Source organism: Microcaecilia unicolor, chromosome 2 (assembly GCF_901765095.1).
Source record: "Microcaecilia unicolor chromosome 2, aMicUni1.1, whole genome shotgun sequence".
Taxonomy (NCBI): domain Eukaryota; kingdom Metazoa; phylum Chordata; class Amphibia; order Gymnophiona; family Siphonopidae; genus Microcaecilia; species Microcaecilia unicolor.
Genome location: NC_044032.1, coordinates 64,325,367 through 64,347,516, shown reverse-complemented (window position 1 = coordinate 64,347,516; position 22,150 = coordinate 64,325,367). Strand labels below are relative to the sequence as shown.

Sequence of the window (22,150 nt, the reverse complement as noted above, 5' to 3'; positions counted from 1 at the left end):
AATTAATTGATTTTCTAGATGTAAGATTTGCGCAGCTCTACGTTTCTTTTTTGTGTTACTGTACGCAATTAAATCTCCCCTCAGTACTGCCTTAGAGGCAGACCAAAACAGCACAGGGCTTTCTTGGGCATGTTCCCCGTTATTATTTGCATAATCTCTCCATCTGCTTTCAATGTATTCCTTAAATTGGGGATCTGTAAAGGAGTATGCCGGAAATCTCCAGCCCACTCCTGCTATCATATCTGCTGGTAATTCCAGATCCACCCACACCGGGGCATGATCCGAAACCTCCTCTGGGCCAATATTTGCTGCCCTTACTGACGAGAACATAGTGCGTTCTATCAGGATGTAATCCAACCTCACTACTGTTCCATGTGCTCTTGATCTGTGCGTATAGTCTTTTTCCCCGGGGTGCATCGCTCTCCATGCATCTACTAAATTTAATGTTTTAATAAACCTTTGTAATGCTCCTGCCCTTTGGCCACAGTAATGGACAGAGGTGGGATTAGTGGAATCTTCCCGGGGGTCAAGTACCAAATTAAAATCCCCCACCACCATCACCTTTCCTTTTTCTTGTTGTAAACATGTTTTTCCCAGTTTCCCAAGAAATTGGGGGTCGTATTCATTTGGTCCATATACCACTACCAAAGTAAGCTCAACCCCCTGTAACCAAAGCCGCAAGGAAAGTGACCGACCTGATTCTCCTGACACCACCTCTAACACTCTATATGTTAGTCCTTTTTGGAACAATATTGCTATCCCACCTTTACGTCCTCTGGAGGCCACCGCACGGCACTCTCCCACCCAGGATCTCTGCAATTTTCCATGCTCCAAATCACTTAGACGGGTTTCCTGGAGACATGCTATGTCGGCCCTATGTCTCTTTAGTGCCGTTAATATTTTATTTCTCTTTATGGGGGAAGTAATACCCCCCACATTCCAAGTTATCACTCTAAGGGGCATACTTGCGTGTTTATAGGCATATCAGCTCCCCCCTGCCTCCGGTCTTCCCTTGGCAATGTTATCTGTTTGTGGGCCCACTCTTCACCCATATACCTTCTCTGTGACTGTTTCACCTGCTGGGCGACTACCATTGAAGTATTTCTAGTCTGCCTCAGAAGTCCCTTACCCCACCCAAACCCCGTCCTCCCCCCCAAACCCGTATCCCTTCCTCCAAACATGTACCCTGTCTCATCCTCCACCCTCGTCTTGTGAGAAGATGAATGAAACCCCAGCAAATGTCTAGGGCCCCCGACTCCTCAACATTCCTTATATCTCCCTTACCTTTATATATTATAAATTTAACATGTCCCACATACCAAATCTCACAGTGCTCTAAAGTCCCACAGCGTCTATTACTTTATTTTCCAGCAGCCGCTGTTGGGCTTCTTTTGCCGCAGTGAACGTTTGCCACTTGTCCTGGAAATAAACTTTCAGCTGAGCTGGATATTGTAATTGAAATCGAATGTTCTTTTGTGCCAAAGCAGAGCATAGTGGGTGGAATAGCCTCCTCTTTTCTTGGACTAGGGTGGAATAATCTTGAAATATTAAAATATTTCATCCATTGTATTTCAAGGTGTCTCGCTTCAATTTAAATCCTTGTAAAATTTCCACCTTGTGTTTGTAATTCAGTATCTTCGCCAAAACGACTCGTGGCCTGTTTCTCTCACTTGTTTTACGTCCCACGCGGTGCGCCCTTTCTATCACTACAGGGCCCATAGAATCCGTTAGTGCCAATTCCTGAGACAGCCAAGTCTGTAACCAAATGTCCAGGTTCCGCTCCGGGAGTGCCTCATCCAACCCCACTATTCTAACATTATTTCGGCGGGCTCTGTTTTCGTAATCATCCAACAGCTGCCGCTGATCTTTCACTTGTTGTAAAGTCGCTATATCAGGGCCATAACCTCGCGAGTCGTCCTCCATCGCTGACACCCTGGCCTCCAGATCTCCCACCCGGATTCCCAGACCGTCAAGCGACGTTTGATAATTTTCTAGTTTGGTCGTGAGTTCTGCCCACCTTGGACTCCATGCTTTTTCCACCGCTTGGGTTAATTGTGCGAGCTGCATCTCCGTGAACGCCATTCCTGATTGAGGTACTTCCTCCGCCATCTTGGTGTCGCTGCTTCCCGCTTTATTCTTTTCTTTTTTTGCCGCTTTTTGTGCCATATTCGTCGAGGTACTTTTAAGGTATTTCTCCATAAAAGTGGGAATCGTTTCAGGGAATCTTTATTCCTGCTCACGTCGCTGTTTTGGAATCGGGGGTCCCGGAGCCTCAAGAACACTGCTCCTCAGCTCATGACGTCACCGGAACTCTCCCTTATTTCATCTTTTAATACTGGTGTACGTTCATCGAGAGGCTAATTCTAAAATTACCCTCTGGACTTTTGTAAAAATGAACTTCAAAGATTCAGAAACTGCTTCAGCTGTGTCTGAAGCTTCAATTCTATATGGTATGAGTTTGTGTCACAAGACATATGAGGAGAAACTTGAAGACCTACACATGTATAGCCTGGAGGAAAGGAGAGACAGGGGTGATATGATACAGACATTCAAATATATAAAAGGTATTAATATACAAACAAACCTTTTTCCAGAGATGGGAAGGTGATAGAACTAGAGGACATGAATTGAGGTTATAGGGGGGCCAACTCAGGAATAATGCCAGGAAGTACTTTTTCAAGGAATGCCTTCCCACGGGAGGTGGTGGAGATGAAAACAGTAAAGGAATTGAAAAATGCATGGGATAAACACAAAGGAATCCAAACAAGCTTAGCGATGATTAGATGGCACACACCAGTAACTAGGAAGCAAAGCCAGTGCTGGGTAGACTTCTATGGTCAGTGCCCTAATCATGGCAGGACAGATTCAGCTTCAGTAGCTGAAGAACAAGGCTAGTGCCAGGCAGACTTCTACAGTCTGTGCCTTGATTATAGCTGAACAGGCTTCTGTGGTCTGTACCGTGAAAATGGCAAGGACAAATCAAGATCAAGGATACATATGTAGTATCACATCATACCTTATGCTATGAGTTTATCTTGTTGGGCAGGTTGGATGGACTATACAGGTCTTTATTTGCCATCATATACTATGTTAGAAATAGTAATGAAATAATTGAAAGGATCCATATTCCCCTCCTAGAAAAAATAGCCTCATTTTACCTTCTAAAACCAAGAAGAGGTTGAATTGACTCTTGCACCTGAATATATGCAAACCACTTTGAATGTAGTTGCAAAAACCTCAGAAAGGCGGTATATCAAGTCCCATTTCCCTTTCCCTTTAATAACATTTTATTATCCAGTGAGACCTGTGGAACTATTTCTCCACCACAAGTGCCTTGTACTGGTACTAATCTAAAAACTATTCCTTGCTATAACTAATAAAATAGCTCCAGACACATCATTTCAGGATTGTTAGATTTTGATCTTGTTCTCGGAACTTAGAGACAGATGTGTGAACATTATTTGTATAGGCAGACAATCAGAGCAAAATCTTGATTATTCTCCCCTTCGTTTGGTACAAACTCCCTATTTAAAGCTGTACAGTCTAAAATGATAAAATAGTTGGAAAGGATCAAATTGGGGTTTTTATCTTCAATATAGAAATGTGCAGCACATACAGGAGCATATAAAAGATATTATTGCCATTCATTGAGACTGACTTGAAAGATGGTTTCTATCAAAATGATGGTCATGAAACTAGAAGGCAGTGTTCACCTGCCACCTTGTGGTGTTTATTTATTTATTCTAAATTTATCAAATTGCAAATCTGGCAATTACAGGAAAAGAGAATAGAAGGCAAATAATTTATATATATATATATATATATATATATATATATATATATCAGAAAGAAATTGCCATAACTCTCAAGTCCACCAGTAGAGGAGACCAGAACAGTAAAATATTCAGGACATTTTCTAAAAGAAATTAAGAGACCCTTTTACTAAAGGGCATTAAGCCCTATCGCACAATCAGTGCAGAGAAAAACAGGCTACTGCAAAATGCATTAAAGTGTTTTACAGTATTTTGTGTGTTTGCACATTAAGGGGGCCTTTTACTGAAGTGTGCTAATAGATTTAGACCAGTGTTTACAAAGGCGCGCTATAGTCGCGTTAGCATTTTTAACACACAAATGCTAAATGCTAACACATGTCAAATGCTAACGCATCTATAGGAATGTATTGGCGCATTAGCGTTTAACTCACCTTAACTTTAAAGGCACGTTCAAAACAGTAACGCGTCTTAGTAAACATGCCCCTTAGTGCACTCTAACAATTAGCACACACTAAATGATAAGATGCCCATTCTTATCATTTAGAATCATTTAGCGCGCTTTAGTAAAAGAATACTTTTTGGAGGAGGCATGCCAGGGTTGGAGAATAGGTGTGGAAGTGTTAACCAGCTTGATTACTGTAACTCACTGTATATGGGTTACTCGGAGACATCTTTGAGGCATCTGCAGGTTTTGCAGAGCATTGCATCAAAGTTAATATGTGGTAAGTGCAGATTGGATCGGGCAACCCCTTTGTTGAGAAGTCTTCATTGGCTTCCAGTAGAATCTCGTAAATTTTAAGCTTTGTACCTTGTTTCGAAAACTATTATATGGACATTTCCTGGATTATATGTCAATCTTTGGGCAGTTAGGTCTACTGATCTTGCTTTGTGGTGGAAAGACCACTGTATGTTACCATATCCTATACTTAAGAAAGTGAAATTTTAATTTATTCACTCAATGGGGTTCGTTTATTGGGCAGCTCATTGTTGGAATTTGATCCGGTCAGAACTGAAATTGATCTCATATTGCCTGACATTCCATAAATTACTGAAAGTTATTATTTTCAGAAATATCTATGTTAAATAGTTGTAATTTTAAACATCTGATGATTTTAACAATGTTGATAAAGTGTTATTGTCATTTTATGTTGTAAGTTTCCTAGTGATGGCCTAGTACTTTTGTAATCTGCACTGATCCAGGAATGGTTTGTAGCGGAATATAAATTTTATTGTAATTTTAATTAGTGCATACTTACTGGCTACCATGGAGTTAACGAGGCAGCACTTACCGCCTCCTAATTAGGAGGCGGTAAGGGCTCACAAATTAACCTTATACAGGTACTGCATGCCAATGCGAACATTAGTGCAAGACCTAACATTCAAAAAATGGGAAATGCCCTAAAAAAAGTGCCACATTATGGTGCCCTTTACTAAGCTGTGGTAAAAGTACATAAGTAATGCCACACTGGGAAAAGACCATGGGTCCATCGAGCCCAGTATCCTGTCCACGAGGGGCTCTGTACTAGCAGCAGCAGCTGTTTTTGTTGCACCAGGACCCCTTTTACCACAGTGGGTGAAAATTGAAAAACTGAAATGGTCGTGCGATAAGTTTGCAATTGCTGCGCGACCATTTCGGAGGGAGCACTTATCACCATTGAAGTGGCGGTAATGGCTCCTGCACTAACCCAGCGGTAACTGGGCAGCATGTGGCACTACCCGTTTAGTGCTGGGCAACCCCCTGCGGTAATATTTTTCTCTAATTACCACTAGCACTGGAAATGGCATGGCTGGAGGCAGAACTACCAGCGGCACCTTCGTTGGGCTGGCAGTAGTTCTGGATTGGCATATGGCAAGCTCTTTGCTTTGCGCCAACCCCTTAGTTAAAGGGCCCCTAAATCTGGGCTTAGAGCACACTAAAATCCTGCATTAAGCCATATTAAGACCAGATTAAAACACAGTGTAGTAAAAGGGCCCCTAAATTAAGAAACTTCCTAATAAACGTTGCCTGCTAGACATCATATTGTCCAATAACATCTATAAACTGGAACTGTATACATTACTCCCAGTGTACTAGTACATAAATCAGTTCTGCAAATTCCTTTCTCTTCCTTCTAAAAAAATCTTTCCATTGAAATAGATAAAAGAAAATATATGTCTTAGTCTGCTTTTTAATAATATGCTTTAAAAGAAACCCAATTTAAGAGCTACTACCCTAGAGCAAGTAGAAAGAAAATCACTTCTCAATTCTAAAGTACCAGGAGTGAAATCTGGAAGTGCATTTATTTAATGACCATGAAACAATTTATGCTGGTGTTTAAAATATAGATTTTATCTCTAGCAGCAGAGCACATAAATGTTATAACTAAAGCAGCTGTATTATTAGTTTCCTGCCCTGAAGTCTCTAATAAAGCTGTTAGATCTCTAGAAGAACTTAACTTATCAAACTCAGCAGTCTGACGCTGAATGTTTTTAACTAAAGTGACAATACAATAAGCCCTAGATATTGCTGGCAGATATCCCACTAAGAGGTGCAAAACCTCAAGATTTCAACATTTCATTCGCAGATATCAATCTGTTCAAGGAAAATTTAATAAAACATAAATTACATTTATTCATTTTTTTTCAAAAAAGATCTATTTTGGATTTCAAAAAAATACTATCCTTCACTAATGCTAAGGGCCCTGTTTACTAAGGTGCGCTAGCATTTTTAGCACACTCTAATACTAGAGACACCCATATTTTCGTATGGGTGTCTCCAGGGGCGTAGCCAGACAACAGATTTTGGGTGGGCCTAGGCAAGAATTGGGTGGGCACCAAGTGTTCTACCACCCCCCCACCACCAAAACTTTTTTTTATCTCAGCTGGTGGGAAAACTGAGCATGAGCAGGTGCCGATGTCATGGAGAGTAGCGTTTTCATTACCATCAGGGGAAAATCTTCAGCTTGGGATTCCCACCAGTTACCACTAAACATGTGCTACTGTTGGGTGGGCCTGAGCCATAAATGGGTGGGCCCTGGCCCACCCAAGCCCACCTGTGGCTACGCCACTGGGTGTCTCTAGTGTTAGCGCACTCTAAAAATGATAGTACGCCTATAAAGTGGCTTAGTAAACAGGGCCCTTAATTTGTTCCTTCTTGTAATGTGGTTTGATCGTTCTGAATAGAAATATCTCTAACATTAGTTCTAATCATTTCCTCATGTGTTGTTAATTTAGTTGCTGCTTCAGCTGAAAAATTACATAATTGAGAAAGGCAAGATGACACAATAGAATCCAATCTAGCCATCATTTTCCACAATTCAGTATTAAATATCTCTTTAGGAGGAATAATGGAAAAACCCACAGAAGGATTTGTACAAGATACAAAATTAACTGTCTTGATTAGCAGTTGAATGGAGGAAGGCAGGGTATCCCAATAATAAGGTTGCAAAAGAGACCATAGTAGATCACGTGTCCTTAAATAAAAATCATGCAAAAGATTGCAAATGAACACTGTCAACTACTGAGCAAGATGTAAATAGGAACAACAAGCAGTATGAAATGTCTATATGTGAATGCCAGAATCCTAAGAAATAAGTTGGGAGAGTTAAAACATATTGCACTAAATGAAGAATTAGATATAATAGGCATCTCTGAGACCTGGTGAAAGGAGGATACCTAGTGGGATACTGTCATACCAGGGTACAAATTATATTGTAGTGATAGGGTGGATCGAAATTGGTGGAGGAGTAGCATTGTATGTTAAGGAGTACCTTGAATCAAAAGATTGAAAATTCTGCAGGAAGCAAAACGCATCTTGGAATCCCTATGGATTGAAATTTCATGAGTAAAGGGGAAAAGGATAGTGATAGGAGTGTATTACCATCCACCTGGCCAGGATGAACAGACAGATGTAAAAATGTTGTCAGAAATTAGGGAGGCTAACAAATTGGGGAACACAATAATAATGGATGAGTTCAATTACCCCAATATTGACTAGGTAAATGCAACACCAGGGCATGCTAGGGAGGTAAAATTCCTTGATTTCAAATATATTCTGTGTATTAAAAAAGAAGGAAGGAAGACCAAACAACAGCCGACATGGTTAAAAAGTGAGGTGAAGGAAGCTATTAGAGCTAAAAGAAAATCCTTCAGAAAATAGAAGAAGGAACCGACTGAAAATAATAAGAAACAGCTTAAGGAATGTCAAGTCAAATGCAAAGTGCTGATAAGGAAGGCTAAGAGGGACTTCGAAAAAAAGATTGCGTTGGAGGCAATAACACATAACACGACCGGATTTGCATGCACAACTTAAATCACATTATATAGAATCCGGGGGATAGTGCATTAATGCTCATGAACAACCCAGGGGCATCAGACTCAGAAACCTGAAAGGAAGGAAGAAGACTTCGACTGGCGGGGGATGGGGTCCCCGCCAGCCCAGGTAGGCGACGGCGAGCGGGCAGGCGAGCGGGTGGGGGGGGTCGACGGTAGGGGGTCCAGGGCCAAATCTACAGGGGCTCTGGCCCCCGTGGCCCCATAGCAGTGACTCCCCTGGAACAAACTTACACCTGCCTCAAAATTGGTGTAAATATGTGTGTGTACTCTATGTGTATATCCACATCATATCATAGCTCTGCCCACGCTATGGCCATGGGAGCACCCTTTTTAGATCTACATTCCGTTTAAACATGACTTAATGGAAATTACTAACGACATCAGGTTTCCATATCATGCATTCATGGGCGGATGCTTTCCAGTTGAAACTCAATGCAGAAAAAACGCAATGCCTTATACTTACCTTGCAACATAGTACGAGCACTTTCACCACTATAAACACACAATATTATCCCTTCCTGTCTCAGACACACTGAAAATTCTTAGAGTTACCATCGATCGACATCTCACACTTGAAAATCATGCGAAAAACACAACTAAGAAGATGTTTCATTCAATGTGGAAACTAAAAAGAATAAGACCTTTCTTCCCAAGGAACATCTTTCGTAACCTGGTACAGTCAATAGTGCTTAGTCACCTAGACTATTGCAACGCACTCTACGCTGGCTGTAAAGAACAAATCATCAAGAAACTCCAAACCGCTTAGAACACCACAGCGAGACTCATATTCGGAAAAACAAAATATGAAAGTGCTAAACCACTAAGGGAAAAACTACATTGGCTTCCACTTAAAGAATGCATCGCGTTCAAAATATTCTCCATAGTTCATAAAATCATTCACAGAAATGCCCCAGCCTACATGTCAGATCTGGTAGACTTGCCACCCAGGAACGCCAAAAGGTCATCCCGCACTTTCCTTAATCTTCACTTCCCCAGTTGCAAAGGCCTAAAATACAAACTAACGCATGCGTCAAACTTTTCTTACCTGAGTACACAGTTATGGAACGCTCTGCCGCGCAACTTAAAAACTACTTATGAACTAGCTAACTTTCGCAAATCCCTGAAGACCCATCTCTTCAACAAGGCATACCAATAAACTCATTGATTATAAATGTAATATATCGCCAACTTACCTATGACAAATACTGTTTTTGCTTACATCTGCTGTTTAAATTTTGATTATGGGAGCGGTGACGTCACGCTGAGCAATGGCGGTGTGAGAGAACAGCTCCACACGCCAGTAGCGAAGATCGATAATATATAGCCGATGGTGGCGAGCTTGAAGCACACGGACTTATATAGTGAGTACTAGAGGAGCAGCGGAGCACGAGGATGGCAGGCAAAGAGGCGTCTGGACCCCGCAAATCTTTAAAAGATTTTTCCTACCGGCCGCTTCAGATGGCGGACAAGATGGCGCCCGCAGAAGAGCGCGGGAAAGCTGATAGGGCCCGACGCGACAGCTCCCCAGAGGATATTGCGGTGGAGGGGGAACTCTCTGCAAAAGATTTCTGGGCACTGCTGGAGGTGATCCGAGCGGACATTAAAGGGGTTCGCGAAGATTTCGCGACCCTAGCAGCAGATCTCCGCGGCGAGGTCTCCGAGATGGGACATCGCGTGGAGGAGCTAGATGAGCAAATGGAGAGCCAGCAGGAAGCCCTGAGCTCCGTCGAGCTTACGCTGGAGGCGCAACAGGCCATGTGTAAGTCTCTGAATGAAAAGGTGGAAGATCTAGAAAATCGGGGGAGGAGATCTAATCTCCGTATTAGAGGCATCCCGGAGCAAGCTGATTATGCGAATTGTGAGCAGGTCACACAGCAAATTGCGAGTATGTTGCTATCTGAAGATGGGCAAGAAGTGACCCCTACCATGATCAAAATCGACAGAGCGCACAGAGTGCTGGCGCGCATGAAAGCTAATGTGCCTCGGGACATTATCGCCTGTTTCTCGGAGTACAAAACAAAGGAAGCAATTCTCCGTAAGGCACAGAAATTGGAAGTGGTGCATTGGGAATCCTTCCCGATTGAAATCTATCAAGATCTTGCCCCTTCCACGTTAAAAAGACGAGCGGAGTTGTGGAACTTTACCAGATATCTGCGAGATAAAGGAATACCCTACAGATGGCAGCACCCTTTTGCTTTGGCATATAATCAAGATGGAACATGGCATTGGGTTGCTACTGCGGAGGAAGCTCGTGAAAGATGGCCAGAGGTGGAGGCACCCCGGAGGGTCCCGGAGGAGCAGTCCAGAGTGGAGGGGGCCGCACGCCCGATAAGACAACGCTGGACGCGAGTGGCGAGAGGCAAGGGGCACCTCACTAGACAACAATCTGATAAGCAGTTGCCATCATCACGTTCTAATATAACTTGACTGTTGTGCTATGAACATTGAGGCTTAATGTTTGGTTGATGTGATTTGTGTGCTCACGGGTTGCTGTGTTTGGGGAAAGTAAGGGCAATAATAATGCGGTTATATACAAGTATATGGGATAGTTGGGACATCTACTGGCGTGTGGGTAGTCACCGTTCTCATAATTTTGGAGGTGGGATTCAGTTTTCCCATCGGTTAAATAAGGATAGGGGAAGGGAGGAGGGAGGGGGGTGGGATCCGGGGATTTCTCAGGAAACTGATAGCACTACACATTGTTCTGATAAGTTGAAACGGACCATGAGGAAGGATGATAGAGTTGCTGATAAGGATCCACCATGACTGGGTTGATATGCTTATCTCTCAATGTACGAGGTCTTAATTCTCCTCTAAAACATAGGAGGCTTTTTCGAGAGGCGCTGAGGGTGAAGGCTGAGGTTCTCTTTATACAGGAGACACACCTGTTACCCCGACATGAACATTTGCTGCAGCACTCTAGATACCCACATCAATACTTGGCATCTAATAGGCAGCCAGCAAAGACAGCGGGTGTGGGGATACTATTTAAACAAGGGCAACAATGGGAAATACAAACGGTCAAGAAAGATGTGGGGGGCAGGTTTGTGATTGTGGTGGGGAATCTTGGGGGTCATACTTATACATTAGTTAACATCTACGCCCCGAATCACGCTCAGGGAGCATTTTATGATACACTTGGTGCTCAACTGTCGCGTTGTGTGCAAGGGGAGCTTTTGCTTAATTTGACGATGGACCCTTCTTTAGATAACTCAAGAGGGACCGCGAATTACTGTATGCGCAATCAGACCGGGATACTTTGCTTCAGTTCTTAAATCAGTGGGGCCTGGTGGATATTTGGAGGGTGTTACATAGGGGAAAGAGGGACTATACGTGCTTCTCTGCTCCTCATGACTCCTATTCGAGAATAGATATGTGGATGGGAAGTGCGGGCGTGGCTATGCAGGTGGAATCTTCAGAAATACATACAAGAGCATGGTCGGATCACGCCCCCCTTTCTATAACTCTCCGGGGATTTCCAGTAAAAGATAGACAGATGAAGTGGCAGTTCCCTGATAGAGTGTTAGACGATCCAAAAAATGTTCAGAAACTCGCAGGAGAGATCAGGGAGTTTCTGCAATTCAATGATGTCCCAGGCATAGCACCAGGGACTCTATGGGAAAGCCTGAAGGTAGTGATCAGGGGGTCTTTGATCTCAATGCACGCCTTTTTTTACAGAAAGATCACAGGGAAAAAGAAACAGCTCTGAGTCAAACAATACAACAGTTAGAACCATTAGCCAAACAGAATCAGGCCTCCCCAAGCCAGCAAGTGGAACTGCATAGAGCTAGGGTGCAATTGCTGGACTTAGACCTCAAGATTATTAAAGAGCAGATGCAGAGGACACAACAGGAATTTTATGAATTCAATAACAAAGCCAGTAAAATATTAGCATATAAATTACGACAGCTAAGGCAAAGGAATGTCATTAGTAGAGTGAGAACGGAGGATGGGCGGATTTGGGATCAACCGGCAGATGTTAAGAGAATTTTTGCGGAGTACTATCAGAGGCTCTATAGACCTGATGGGGGGTGGCGGAGGAAGCCCTTCAGACCTATTTGAGTAACATAGATATACCGAGTCTGAGGGGGAATGATTATGAGATGCTATCTGCCCCTATAGAGCTAGAGGAGGTGACATCAGCAATCAAGGGTCTGCCTAGTGGAAAAGCCCCAGGAGCAGATGGGTATAATAACCGATTCTACAAATATTTTAGCTCGTTATTAGCACCAATCTTACTTAGAGTATTTAATGCTATACTGGCTGACACCGGGCTTCCAAGATCTTGGCGTCTGGCAGAGGTGGTCTTATTACTAAAACCGCATAAAGACCCGCAGAGTTGTGGCTCGTATCGGCCAATTTCCCTGCTGGGGACTGATTATAAAATTTTGACCACCATCTTGGCTGCCCGGCTGCAGAAAGTGCTCCCATACCTGGTTCACGAAGACCAGGCCGGGTTCATAGCAAATAGGCAGACCTTTGATAACACTAGGCGGGCGCAGCACCTATTGGATAGAATCAAACAAGTGGGACATCCGGCAGTGTTTGTGTCATTGGACGCCGAAAAGGCGTTTGATAGGGTGCTGTGGCCCTTTCTGTTTGAATTGTTACGGAAGGTTGGAATTGGTGGTCAATATTTAAGCTGGGTCACAGCGCTCTACCAACAGCCGATGAGTCAGCTGCGGATTAATGACACGACAACGGAGCCTTTTGAACTGTTTAGAGGTACAAGACAGGGTTGTGCCCTCTCCCCATTACTGTTCGCACTAGCCATGGAGCCGCTAGCAATTTTGATCCGGGCAGACGCTACAGTACAAGGTATTAGAATAGGGAGGCATGAAACCAAGCTACTGCTTTATGCAGATGATATATTGTTGACACTGTCACAGCCTGAGAAATTGTTGCAAGCCGTGATGCAGATACTTCAGGGATATGGCCAGGTGGCTGGTCTCAAAATTAATATGCAAAAGTCTGAGATCATGCCTATACAATGCTCGAATGAGCTACAGGAGCAGTTACAAGCCTCCTTCCATTTTCTCTGGTCCCCTAAGTATATTAGATATCTGGGGGTTAATTTGACGCCAGACACTGGGGACCTATTTCGGGAAAACTTTCTACCCAAATTACGCGAACTTTTGCAAGAATTGGACAGATGGGGAGGGCTGCATATGTCATGGATGGGTAGAATAGCAGCGGTTAAGATGACACTACTCCCCAAACTTCTGTATCTTTTTATGGCGGTGACAGTTCATATACCATATACATTTTTTCACACTCTTCATAAGAAAATGTTTGCCTTTATCTGGCGTAAAAGACCACCCCGAGTGGCTCGTAGTGTCCTCTTTCAACTGCGGAAAGATGGGGGTATGGGAGTGCCTAATTTTAGCCTATATTATAAAGCTGCCCTATTTCAGATGCTGTCCACGGTACAGAGAGGCCCGACTAAGTTATGGACCTATGATGCGCAATGGGGCTTAAAAGGGGTGCCAATATGGGCTGTGGCATGGCTCCCCTTGCCGCTCCTGCGAAGCCTTATCTCTGGAATACAAGGTCCGATGGGGGTGATCCTGGGGGAGTGGGTTAGATGTAGAGCGGCTTGGTTCCCTGGACGTAAATACCATGTGATGACCCCTATCATCTATGCAACCGACTTTACTCCAGGTCGGGCAGATGGGGTATATGGACAGTGGTCAGCAGCTTCGCTGCGCTTACTGGGCCAAATATGGGAAGATGGGAAGTGCCATTCGTTTCACACACTCCAGGAGGAATTTGGATTAGGGGACAAAGACCACTTCTTTTATATGCAGATTAGAGACTTTATACAGAGAAAAGCGAGAGAGGACTTATCCCTTGCAGACACAGAGCTTGAGTTAGCCATGAGATCAGGGGAAGGTAAAGGGGGGATATCTCGCATTTATAGAGCTCTGTTACATAAGACCCAACCACTGGACAAATACATTAAGAAATGGGAGACTTTACTGGGTACCACATATGAACCACTGGTTTGGAAAAGAATATTTAAACGTTTATTGGCATTTTCAGTAGCTACTCCTTTACTGGAAAATGGGTATAAAATGTTGTATCAATGGTATATGACCCCTAGCCGACTTGTCCGCATTTTAAAAAATGGATCGGCAACTTGCTGGCGTAAGTGCGGGGCAGAAGGTACATTTTGGCATATCTGGTGGGAATGTCCAATGATACAGCAGTTCTGGCAGGACTTACAGTCCAGATTGCAGAGCGGGATGGGGCTTGTGATAAAGTTTGATTTTGGCTTGTGTCTGTTGAACATAGTTGCAAGAGAGAGTAAAGGCTCCTGCTCTGCACTTTTACGCTATATTGTTACAGCAGCCAGGACTTTAATTGCAAAATATTGGAAACAACAAATACTACCCACTGTGGACCAAATACTTACCAAGGTGGACTACTGTTGTATGATGGATAAATTAACTGCCCTGCGAAGAGGAGGAATGATGAGATTTCTTAAAACCTGGTCTACTTATGTAGAGTGGCGGGGGCTTACAGGCTGATGTTTGTATTTGGTGACTTCTAGGGCAAAACAATGTGTATTTTCTTGGCTGTGTTATCTTGAGGGGGGTGGGAGGGGGGAGATCTGTGGGTTTTGTACTGCATAAAGAATGGAGTCTAATGTTAGCATGTGTTAATGCTTGTACTGAAAAACTGTTAATTAATAAAAAGATTTAAAAAAAAAAAAATTTTTGATTATGAGATTCTTTATGGCATCTACACCTTACCTATAATCAGCACAGCTTTATACTTATATCTACTTGTTTAAATTTCGATTACGCTACTGTTTATGTAACAATAACTGTTATCTCCCAATCTATTGTATACCAACAACGATACATTGTAAGCCACATTGAGCCTGCAAAAAGGTGGGAAAATGTGGGATACAAATGCAATAAATAAATAAATAAATAAATAAGAGAGCAGATTGGAAGGAGGTCAACATGAATTTGAAGTGAGAGAAGTCAGCAAGGGCACGAGATTTCAGCCAGAGGCGTTCGGCGGAGCGGGTACAGGAAAGTAGGTAGCAGATTTTAGGGGTTAGCCAGGGCTGGGGTTTGGTACGTCTTATGGGACGGGGCATGAGAGGTGCAAGAGTGTCTCTATTTCTGTGGATAACACTCTCATCCTTCCTGTCTCATCAGCTCGTAACCTTGGGGTCATCTTCGACTCCTCCCTCTCCTTCTCTGCACATATTCAGCAGACTGCTAAAATCTGTTGTTTCTTTCTCTATAATATCAGCAAAATTCGCCTTTTCCTTTCTGAGCACACTACCAGAACCCTCATCCACACCCTCATCACCTCTCGCTTAGACTATTGCAACTTGCTTCTTACAGGTCTCCCACTTAGCCATCTCTCTCTCCTCTTCAATCTGTTCAAAATTATGCTGCACGACTAATATTCCGCCAGTGTCGTTATGCTCATATTAGCCCTCTCCTCAACTCACTGGCTTCCTATCCGTTTCCGCATACAGTTCAAACTCCTCTTATTGACCTATAAGTGCATTCATTCTGCAGCTCCTCAGTACCTCTCCACTCTCATCTCTCCCTACATTCCTCCCCGGGAACTCCGTTCATTGGATAAATCTCTCTTATCTGCACCCTTCTCCTCCACTGCTAAAGCCAGACTCCGTTCCTTTTATCTTGCTGCACCATATGCCTTGGAATAGACTTCCTGAGCCGGTACGTCAAGCTCCATCTCTGGCCGTCTTCAAATCTAAGCTAAAAGCCCACCTTTTTGATGCTGCTTTTAACTCCTAACCCTTATTCACTTTGTTCAGAACCCTTATTTTATCATCCTCACTTTAATATTCCCTTATCTCTTGCTTGCTCTGTCTGTCTGTCCTAATTAGATTGTAAGCTCTGTCGAGCAGGGACTGTCTCTTCATGTTCAAGTGTACAGCGCTGCGTACGTCTAGTAGCACTTTAGAAATGATAAGTAGTAGTAGTTAAGCAGGCTTTACATGTGGAAAAAGTTTCATCAAGTTACTCATTGTGCCATAAGCCCAGCACTGCACTGAAGGATCAAAGAGCAATTGTAAATTGACAGGTAAAAAAAAAAAAAGGAAAAAGAAGAAAAAGAAATGAAACTGTAACAGGATGTAAGTGCCCTAGCTTCACAAGCTGCATACCACCAAAATTGGCTTTGCAGTTCCTTGGAAATCTGACAGCTTTAGTATTCCAACTTTGTGTGCATTTGTCATTGTTATTGGTACAATCAACTTGAAATCTCCTTGAAGGATAGTTCAAAAGCAGATTTGATTAAAATCTTTTTCTTAGGCCTGTTCAATGACTCTGTGGCAAGTGCTGTGCATAGGCATTGTTCAATAACCAGTAAGGGGGGGGGGGGGGGGGGGGGGGGGAGGGACTCCCAGAACCACACAATAGCACCATCTTGTGGCCAGATGAGCTCCACATTAGTTGGTTCTAGACCTCACTGCTGAGGACTAACTCTGTGATGACTGGTCTAAATTAAGAGAGGGGAAGAGATTTGGATTTAGCTCAAGCCTTTAAGCTCAAGGCAAGTTGCATTGGGTACAGTAGGGATTTCCTTGTCCTCAGAGGGCTTGCAATCTAAGGGATTCTTTTACTAAGCTGCTGTGTTAGCATGTGCTTACCACACCTTAAAATGGCATACCACGGGACACACTCAGACATCCTACAGTAATTTCTTGATCTGCACACACAAACCTTGTGCTAAAAAGTTCTTATTTTATTGCGGAGGGGGTGCGTCAGAGGGTAGAGAGTGAACGTTTCTTCGCTAATCAATTCCGGAACCTAATCAGCTTCCTTGCACCTACTGTCACTCTATTTTCCACTCTGTATATATTCCCGGAGTTGGTACTCTCCTCTCCGGAACCTGTAAGCCACATTGAGCCTACTGCTATGCAGGAAAATGTGGGATACAAATGTAATAAATAAATAAATATTACTGCACACTAACTGGTTAGCATAGGAGTAGCACGTGAACCCTTTCCACCTACAAAATAGGTGTCAATAAGTGCTCAGACGATAATATTTTTAATGGCCACGCAAAAGTACCAGAGAACTGAGTAGATTATATGAATGATCAAAACCGAAAAAGATCTACTCGCATTAACTAGTAAATTCTATATACGGTGCTCATAATTGCACACCCAAATTTGTGTGCACAATTTAATTATATAGGGGTCCTTTTACTAATCTGCAGTAAAAGGGGGCCTGTACTAGCATCAGCATACTGAGGCTCCTTTTTACAGAAGTGGGTAAAAGGCCACTTTTTTTGGTGGAAAAGAAATGGCCATGTGGTAAGTGAACCACTTGCCGCACTGCCATTTCAGGGGGGAGCACTTACCGCCATCCATTGAGATGAAGGTAAGGGCTCCTGTGCTAACCCAGGGTAATAAGGCAGTGCGCAGCACAGCCCGATTACCTCCAGGTAAGAACCGTTGCTACAAAATAGGGGTAATATCTACTGCCAGCGGTAGCCTGGCGGTAGTTCCGGATTGGCGCACAGCAAGCTTTTTGCTGCACGCCAACTCTTTAGTAAAAGGGCCCCATAATGAGCAATTTAGTGCCAATAATTGGCCACTAACAATCAGCTATTGCGCTAATTGGCAACAATTTAAATTTATGCACACATCTTCCTAGTCGGATTTTAGGGTAGTGGAGCAAGATGGCCGACTGAGAGGACATATGGGGAAGAGCTCTCTGGAGAGTCCTTTTCCTTGGTGAATATGCTGTCTAAAAGTAAAGGGAAAGTGTGGGTCTATCCCCCCAAAGCCATGTCTACCCCGCTCCAACAACAGAAGCTCGATACCTTCATTGTCCCTAAGCGGGATATATCGCAAGAGGGGAGGAATGTCCCAGCTTTGTGTGAGACGCAGGGAGAGTCTCTACGTTTGGGGAAAACTACCTCTCTCCCCTTCTGACAAATAGCCCCGGTGCTCCGGCAGACTCGGACAGCGGTAGAAATGGAAGAAGAACCTGGAAGTCTAGTGATGTCTTTAACAGTTGCTGTGGTGCTCACCGGATGTCCTGCTTCAATTTGCGAGAGTGGTCCAGGAGAGACTGCGGTAGTTCTTCTTGGACATGAGAGAACTGAAACAATGTAGCTGTTTTTGGAGGCAACTCAGGCAGATATTCCAGGTAAAGAGCCCCCTGTCTTACCGTCTAAGACTTTTACCCTAGAGTTGTTGGGTGTGGCTTTGACCCGTTTGGAAGCATTTATCTCTCAATGTTTGCTGGAACTTTCAACTTTGATTCAATCTGTTTCTACATTAACTCAATCACACCAAGGTAGTGTGAAGGAGTTCCAGGAACAAGTAGCTTCGATGAAGACAGAAACTGGAATAGTGAAAGAGGTTCAACTTGCTATTATTAAAGACAAAGACAAGGAATTTCTATATAGAAGATTAGAGAATCTTGAAAATCAAGTGAGACATTTGAATATTTGTTTGTTAAATTTTCCTAAGTTAAGTGCAATTTCCCCATTAGAAACATTTAAGAGATTTTTGGTGGTGGTATTGGAATATTCTCCAGAAGCTTTACGATCAGTAGGCAAAATTAATTTTTTGCCTACGAAAAAGAAGGGGAAGAAACTGCACAAGAAGTTGGGGATGATTTGAATGTTTCTATGGTTTCATATGATAGTTTGGATACATCTGGGTTCTGCTTGCTGCACCTGCAGTGGTAGAAAGAACCATTTTATTGGTTACCTTGGTATTTGAACAGGACCTGAATTCCTTGATGCGCATATACTTTCGGAAGGCTCCAAACTTGTTCGAGGGTCAAAGATTTTGGATTTTTCCTGACCTCTCTGGGGCTGCCCAAGAGAGGCAAAAATTGTTTCTAACAATGCGCCAGGAGACTGTTGCTCTTGGCACGCTGTTTCAGTTACGTTTCCTTGTAAATGTTTGGTGAAATATAAAAATGTTCAGTACATTTTTTTCATCCCTCAACAGCTTAGATCCTTTCTGAAGGTTAAGAAATTTGCTTCTTAGGGTCAGTTAATTTGATTTAGAATCCTGCTTACAGTTGAGTTTAATCTCTTTCTTTTTTCCTTAAAGAACTCCCTGTTTATTGCATTCTCTGTGCCCCCAGCGTAAGTGCTTCACTGTATTTCTTGTGCAAGAGTTATCTTGTATTATTTTGAAAATTTCTAAATAAAATTAAATGTATATATATATATATTTAATGTCAGGGCATGCGCGGTTCCTGGCATTGAATATCCTGGAATCAGTGGCAACCTAAAAGTTACCTGGGGACCAGTCAATATTCAGATTTTAGCGCATATATTATACATTTCCTTAACCGGTTAGCGGACTGAAAATCCAAGCTATCTAGAGGCCATGAAAAGGTGCAAACCATACATATTTCTAGTTTTTATTTTAGCTATTTTGCTTTTCTTGAGCTGGGAGCAGACTTAAGAGTTGCAAGACAGCTGTAAATGTGCTTTTTCTGAAAACTACTCTTCTAAGGTTGTGGTTTGTCATTTGGCCTATGCTAACTTGTGATAAGTTGCTGGTCAGCAACTAAGACAGGGACTCCTATGACTAAGGACATCTGCTGTATCCAGATAAACAATCAAAAGGAGAAGTAAGTGGGTGTGAGCAAAATTATAGCCTTAGCAAGAGGGTGGGGGTAGTAACAGAGCAACTACCCATTATCTAATGAAAACTTATGCTTATATGCATGACAGGCCTTAACTGTCAATATAATGAAGGAATAAATGATAGAATTTGATGGAACATGATTCATCATAACAGGAAACAGAATATTCTGGAAAGATGCATATTCATTAGGTAGGAAGGGTAATTATAATTAAGATAATGAAGAAAGGAAGAAAAAGTATTTAAGAGGAAACAAAACTGAGGATGGTGAGCCTCAGTGTGTCCACTAGCAGGTGGACATATTGACAGCTCCCAGGGAAAACTCTGTTTTTATTTGCAACATATTATACTGAATTGGGAGTTTATTTGTTACTATTTCAATAATTACTGATTGGCTTCTTTGACAATTTGAATAAACATTTACTATGTCTAATAGTTATTTAGGTAGCCAGAGTTTTTCTTTCCTGGAATTCTGCCTGAGGGAGTAAAGATTTACTCGAGGGTCCACCTCCTCCCAGGAGACCTCCAGAAAGTTACTTCTGTCTCAGAGGCAAGACAGAAAGTAGACACCGGCCCACCCCTAACCTAACTGGTTAAGAGATGGCCAGGTAGCTGCAATGTTCAGCGGCATTAACCGATTAAGTGTCACTGAATATTAGGTTCTGGATCACTCAGCGGGGTTTAACCAGGTAGGAGCCTCTCCTGTCCAGTTAAACTCTTCTGAATATGAGGCCTATAGATTTTACAAAATCTATGCAAAGTAAAATTCTGAAACCAAACTAATGGAAGATTTTTCAGTTATCAATGGACCTGATACCAACCCAGCACTAGTTGATGCTTTTTTAAACATCAGCAGCTGTGATCACGGCTATTCATCGGCAGAAGATAGAGAGTGGCTGCCGCTGAAAAGCCAGGTATTGCAGTGAGTGGCTGCCATGTTCCGGATAGTGGTGATATTCTGCCGCTATCTAGATAGCTTATCCGGAAATCACCACTATCCAGATAATTTTGGCCTCTTTCCCTGGACTACCCCCGAGCTATCTGCATAATGCCATGATGGTCTTTATCTGGATCTTATTGAGCGGCATTTATCTGAGTAGCAAGTTTTGCTACTCAGATATATTATTTTAAGTTACCAACCAAAAGGAAAGGAGAAAAAAAACAAAGAACACAGTAGGGTGGACCAAAGAACTTCCAAGTGTAGAAAATGCCCTTTCATGGACAAAAGGTACTTTGTCAATAAAAGTGCATTTTCTACATTTGTTTGGTGGAAGTTCTTTGATCCACCATTTTTTTAAAAATTCACATCTTTATTGGTGTTTGCAAAAATAACAACAATATCAAGTATTGAGAAATGAAGATAAATATTTTTAAATATTGCCCAGAAATGTTTTTCCTTTTTTGTTCATAAGACATTGTTTTGTTGCTGGATCTTTTGTGATTCAGTCTATCCCCCCTCTCAGCACAACATATTCACAATCATGATAGCTTCAGATATAATTTAGATTGTTCCTTTCTTTTGTTTATTGTTTATATTTTTTTGGCAGAACACTTTGAGAAATCTAATGATGTGATGAAAACAGAATCCTGTTCAGATACTTGTATGGAATTTCATCAAATAAAGCAAACTGTTCTACAGTTGAAACAAAAGGTATGTATCCTGCAGAACAGATTCTTGGAACACAACGTTGCTAAAAATATATTTTCTTGAGAGATTTGGAGGGAATTGTGTGTATGTGTGTATTCATTGGTATACACCATCAAACAGAGAAAACATTTCTCATTCTTCCTCTGCACCATAAAAATTGACATACTGGCACTGTTTAACAAAAAAAACTTTCAGTTTGTGATGATAACAATTACGATCCTGGACCATGATGTTGTTTATGTAGGAATGGAAGGAATAGCCCAGACATTATAGCGATGGTTGGAAACCAGGCTCAGATTCCACTTTCCCCAATGATAGGGCAAGTCACTGTACCTCCTGCTGCCTTAGATTTTTGGAAAGGGATGTGCACTCACATTCTAAAAATGCTATATGCATTATTTGGAATGGCAACAAAAAATAATTTTGTGAATATCACAGAAAAATATTTGTGAGCCAACCTACATGAACCTTGCATGACGTAGCTATAATTCGGGTTCTTTTTTCCCACATGCATCACCTTGCACTTGCTCACATTAAACGTCATCTGCCATTTAGCTGCCCAGTCTCCCAGTCTCGTAAGGTCCTCTTGTAATTTTTCACAATCCTGTCGCGATTTAACAACTTTGAATAACTTTGTGTCATCAGCAAATTTAATTACCTCGCTAGTTACTCCCATCTCTAAATCATTTATAAATATATTAAAAAGCAGCGGTCCTAGCACAGACCCCTGAGGAACCTCACTAACTACCCTTCTCCATTGTGAATACTGCCCATTTAACCCCACTCTCTGTTTCCTAT

The 22,150-nt window shown here is 42.4% G+C and overlaps 1 protein-coding gene across 1 annotated transcript in view; it reads left to right on the top strand.

Annotated features, from left to right (window-relative positions):
• Positions 1 to 22,150, top strand: part of CCBE1 (collagen and calcium binding EGF domains 1) — a gene marked incomplete at its 5' end in the record, with an annotated part of 537,011 nt that overhangs the window by 489,657 nt on the left and 25,204 nt on the right. The window contains one exon of the mRNA XM_030192998.1: positions 21,252 to 21,355. Within this exon, the coding sequence (XP_030048858.1) occupies positions 21,252 to 21,355 (104 nt within the window). The remainder of the gene's footprint in view (positions 1 to 21,251; positions 21,356 to 22,150) is intronic.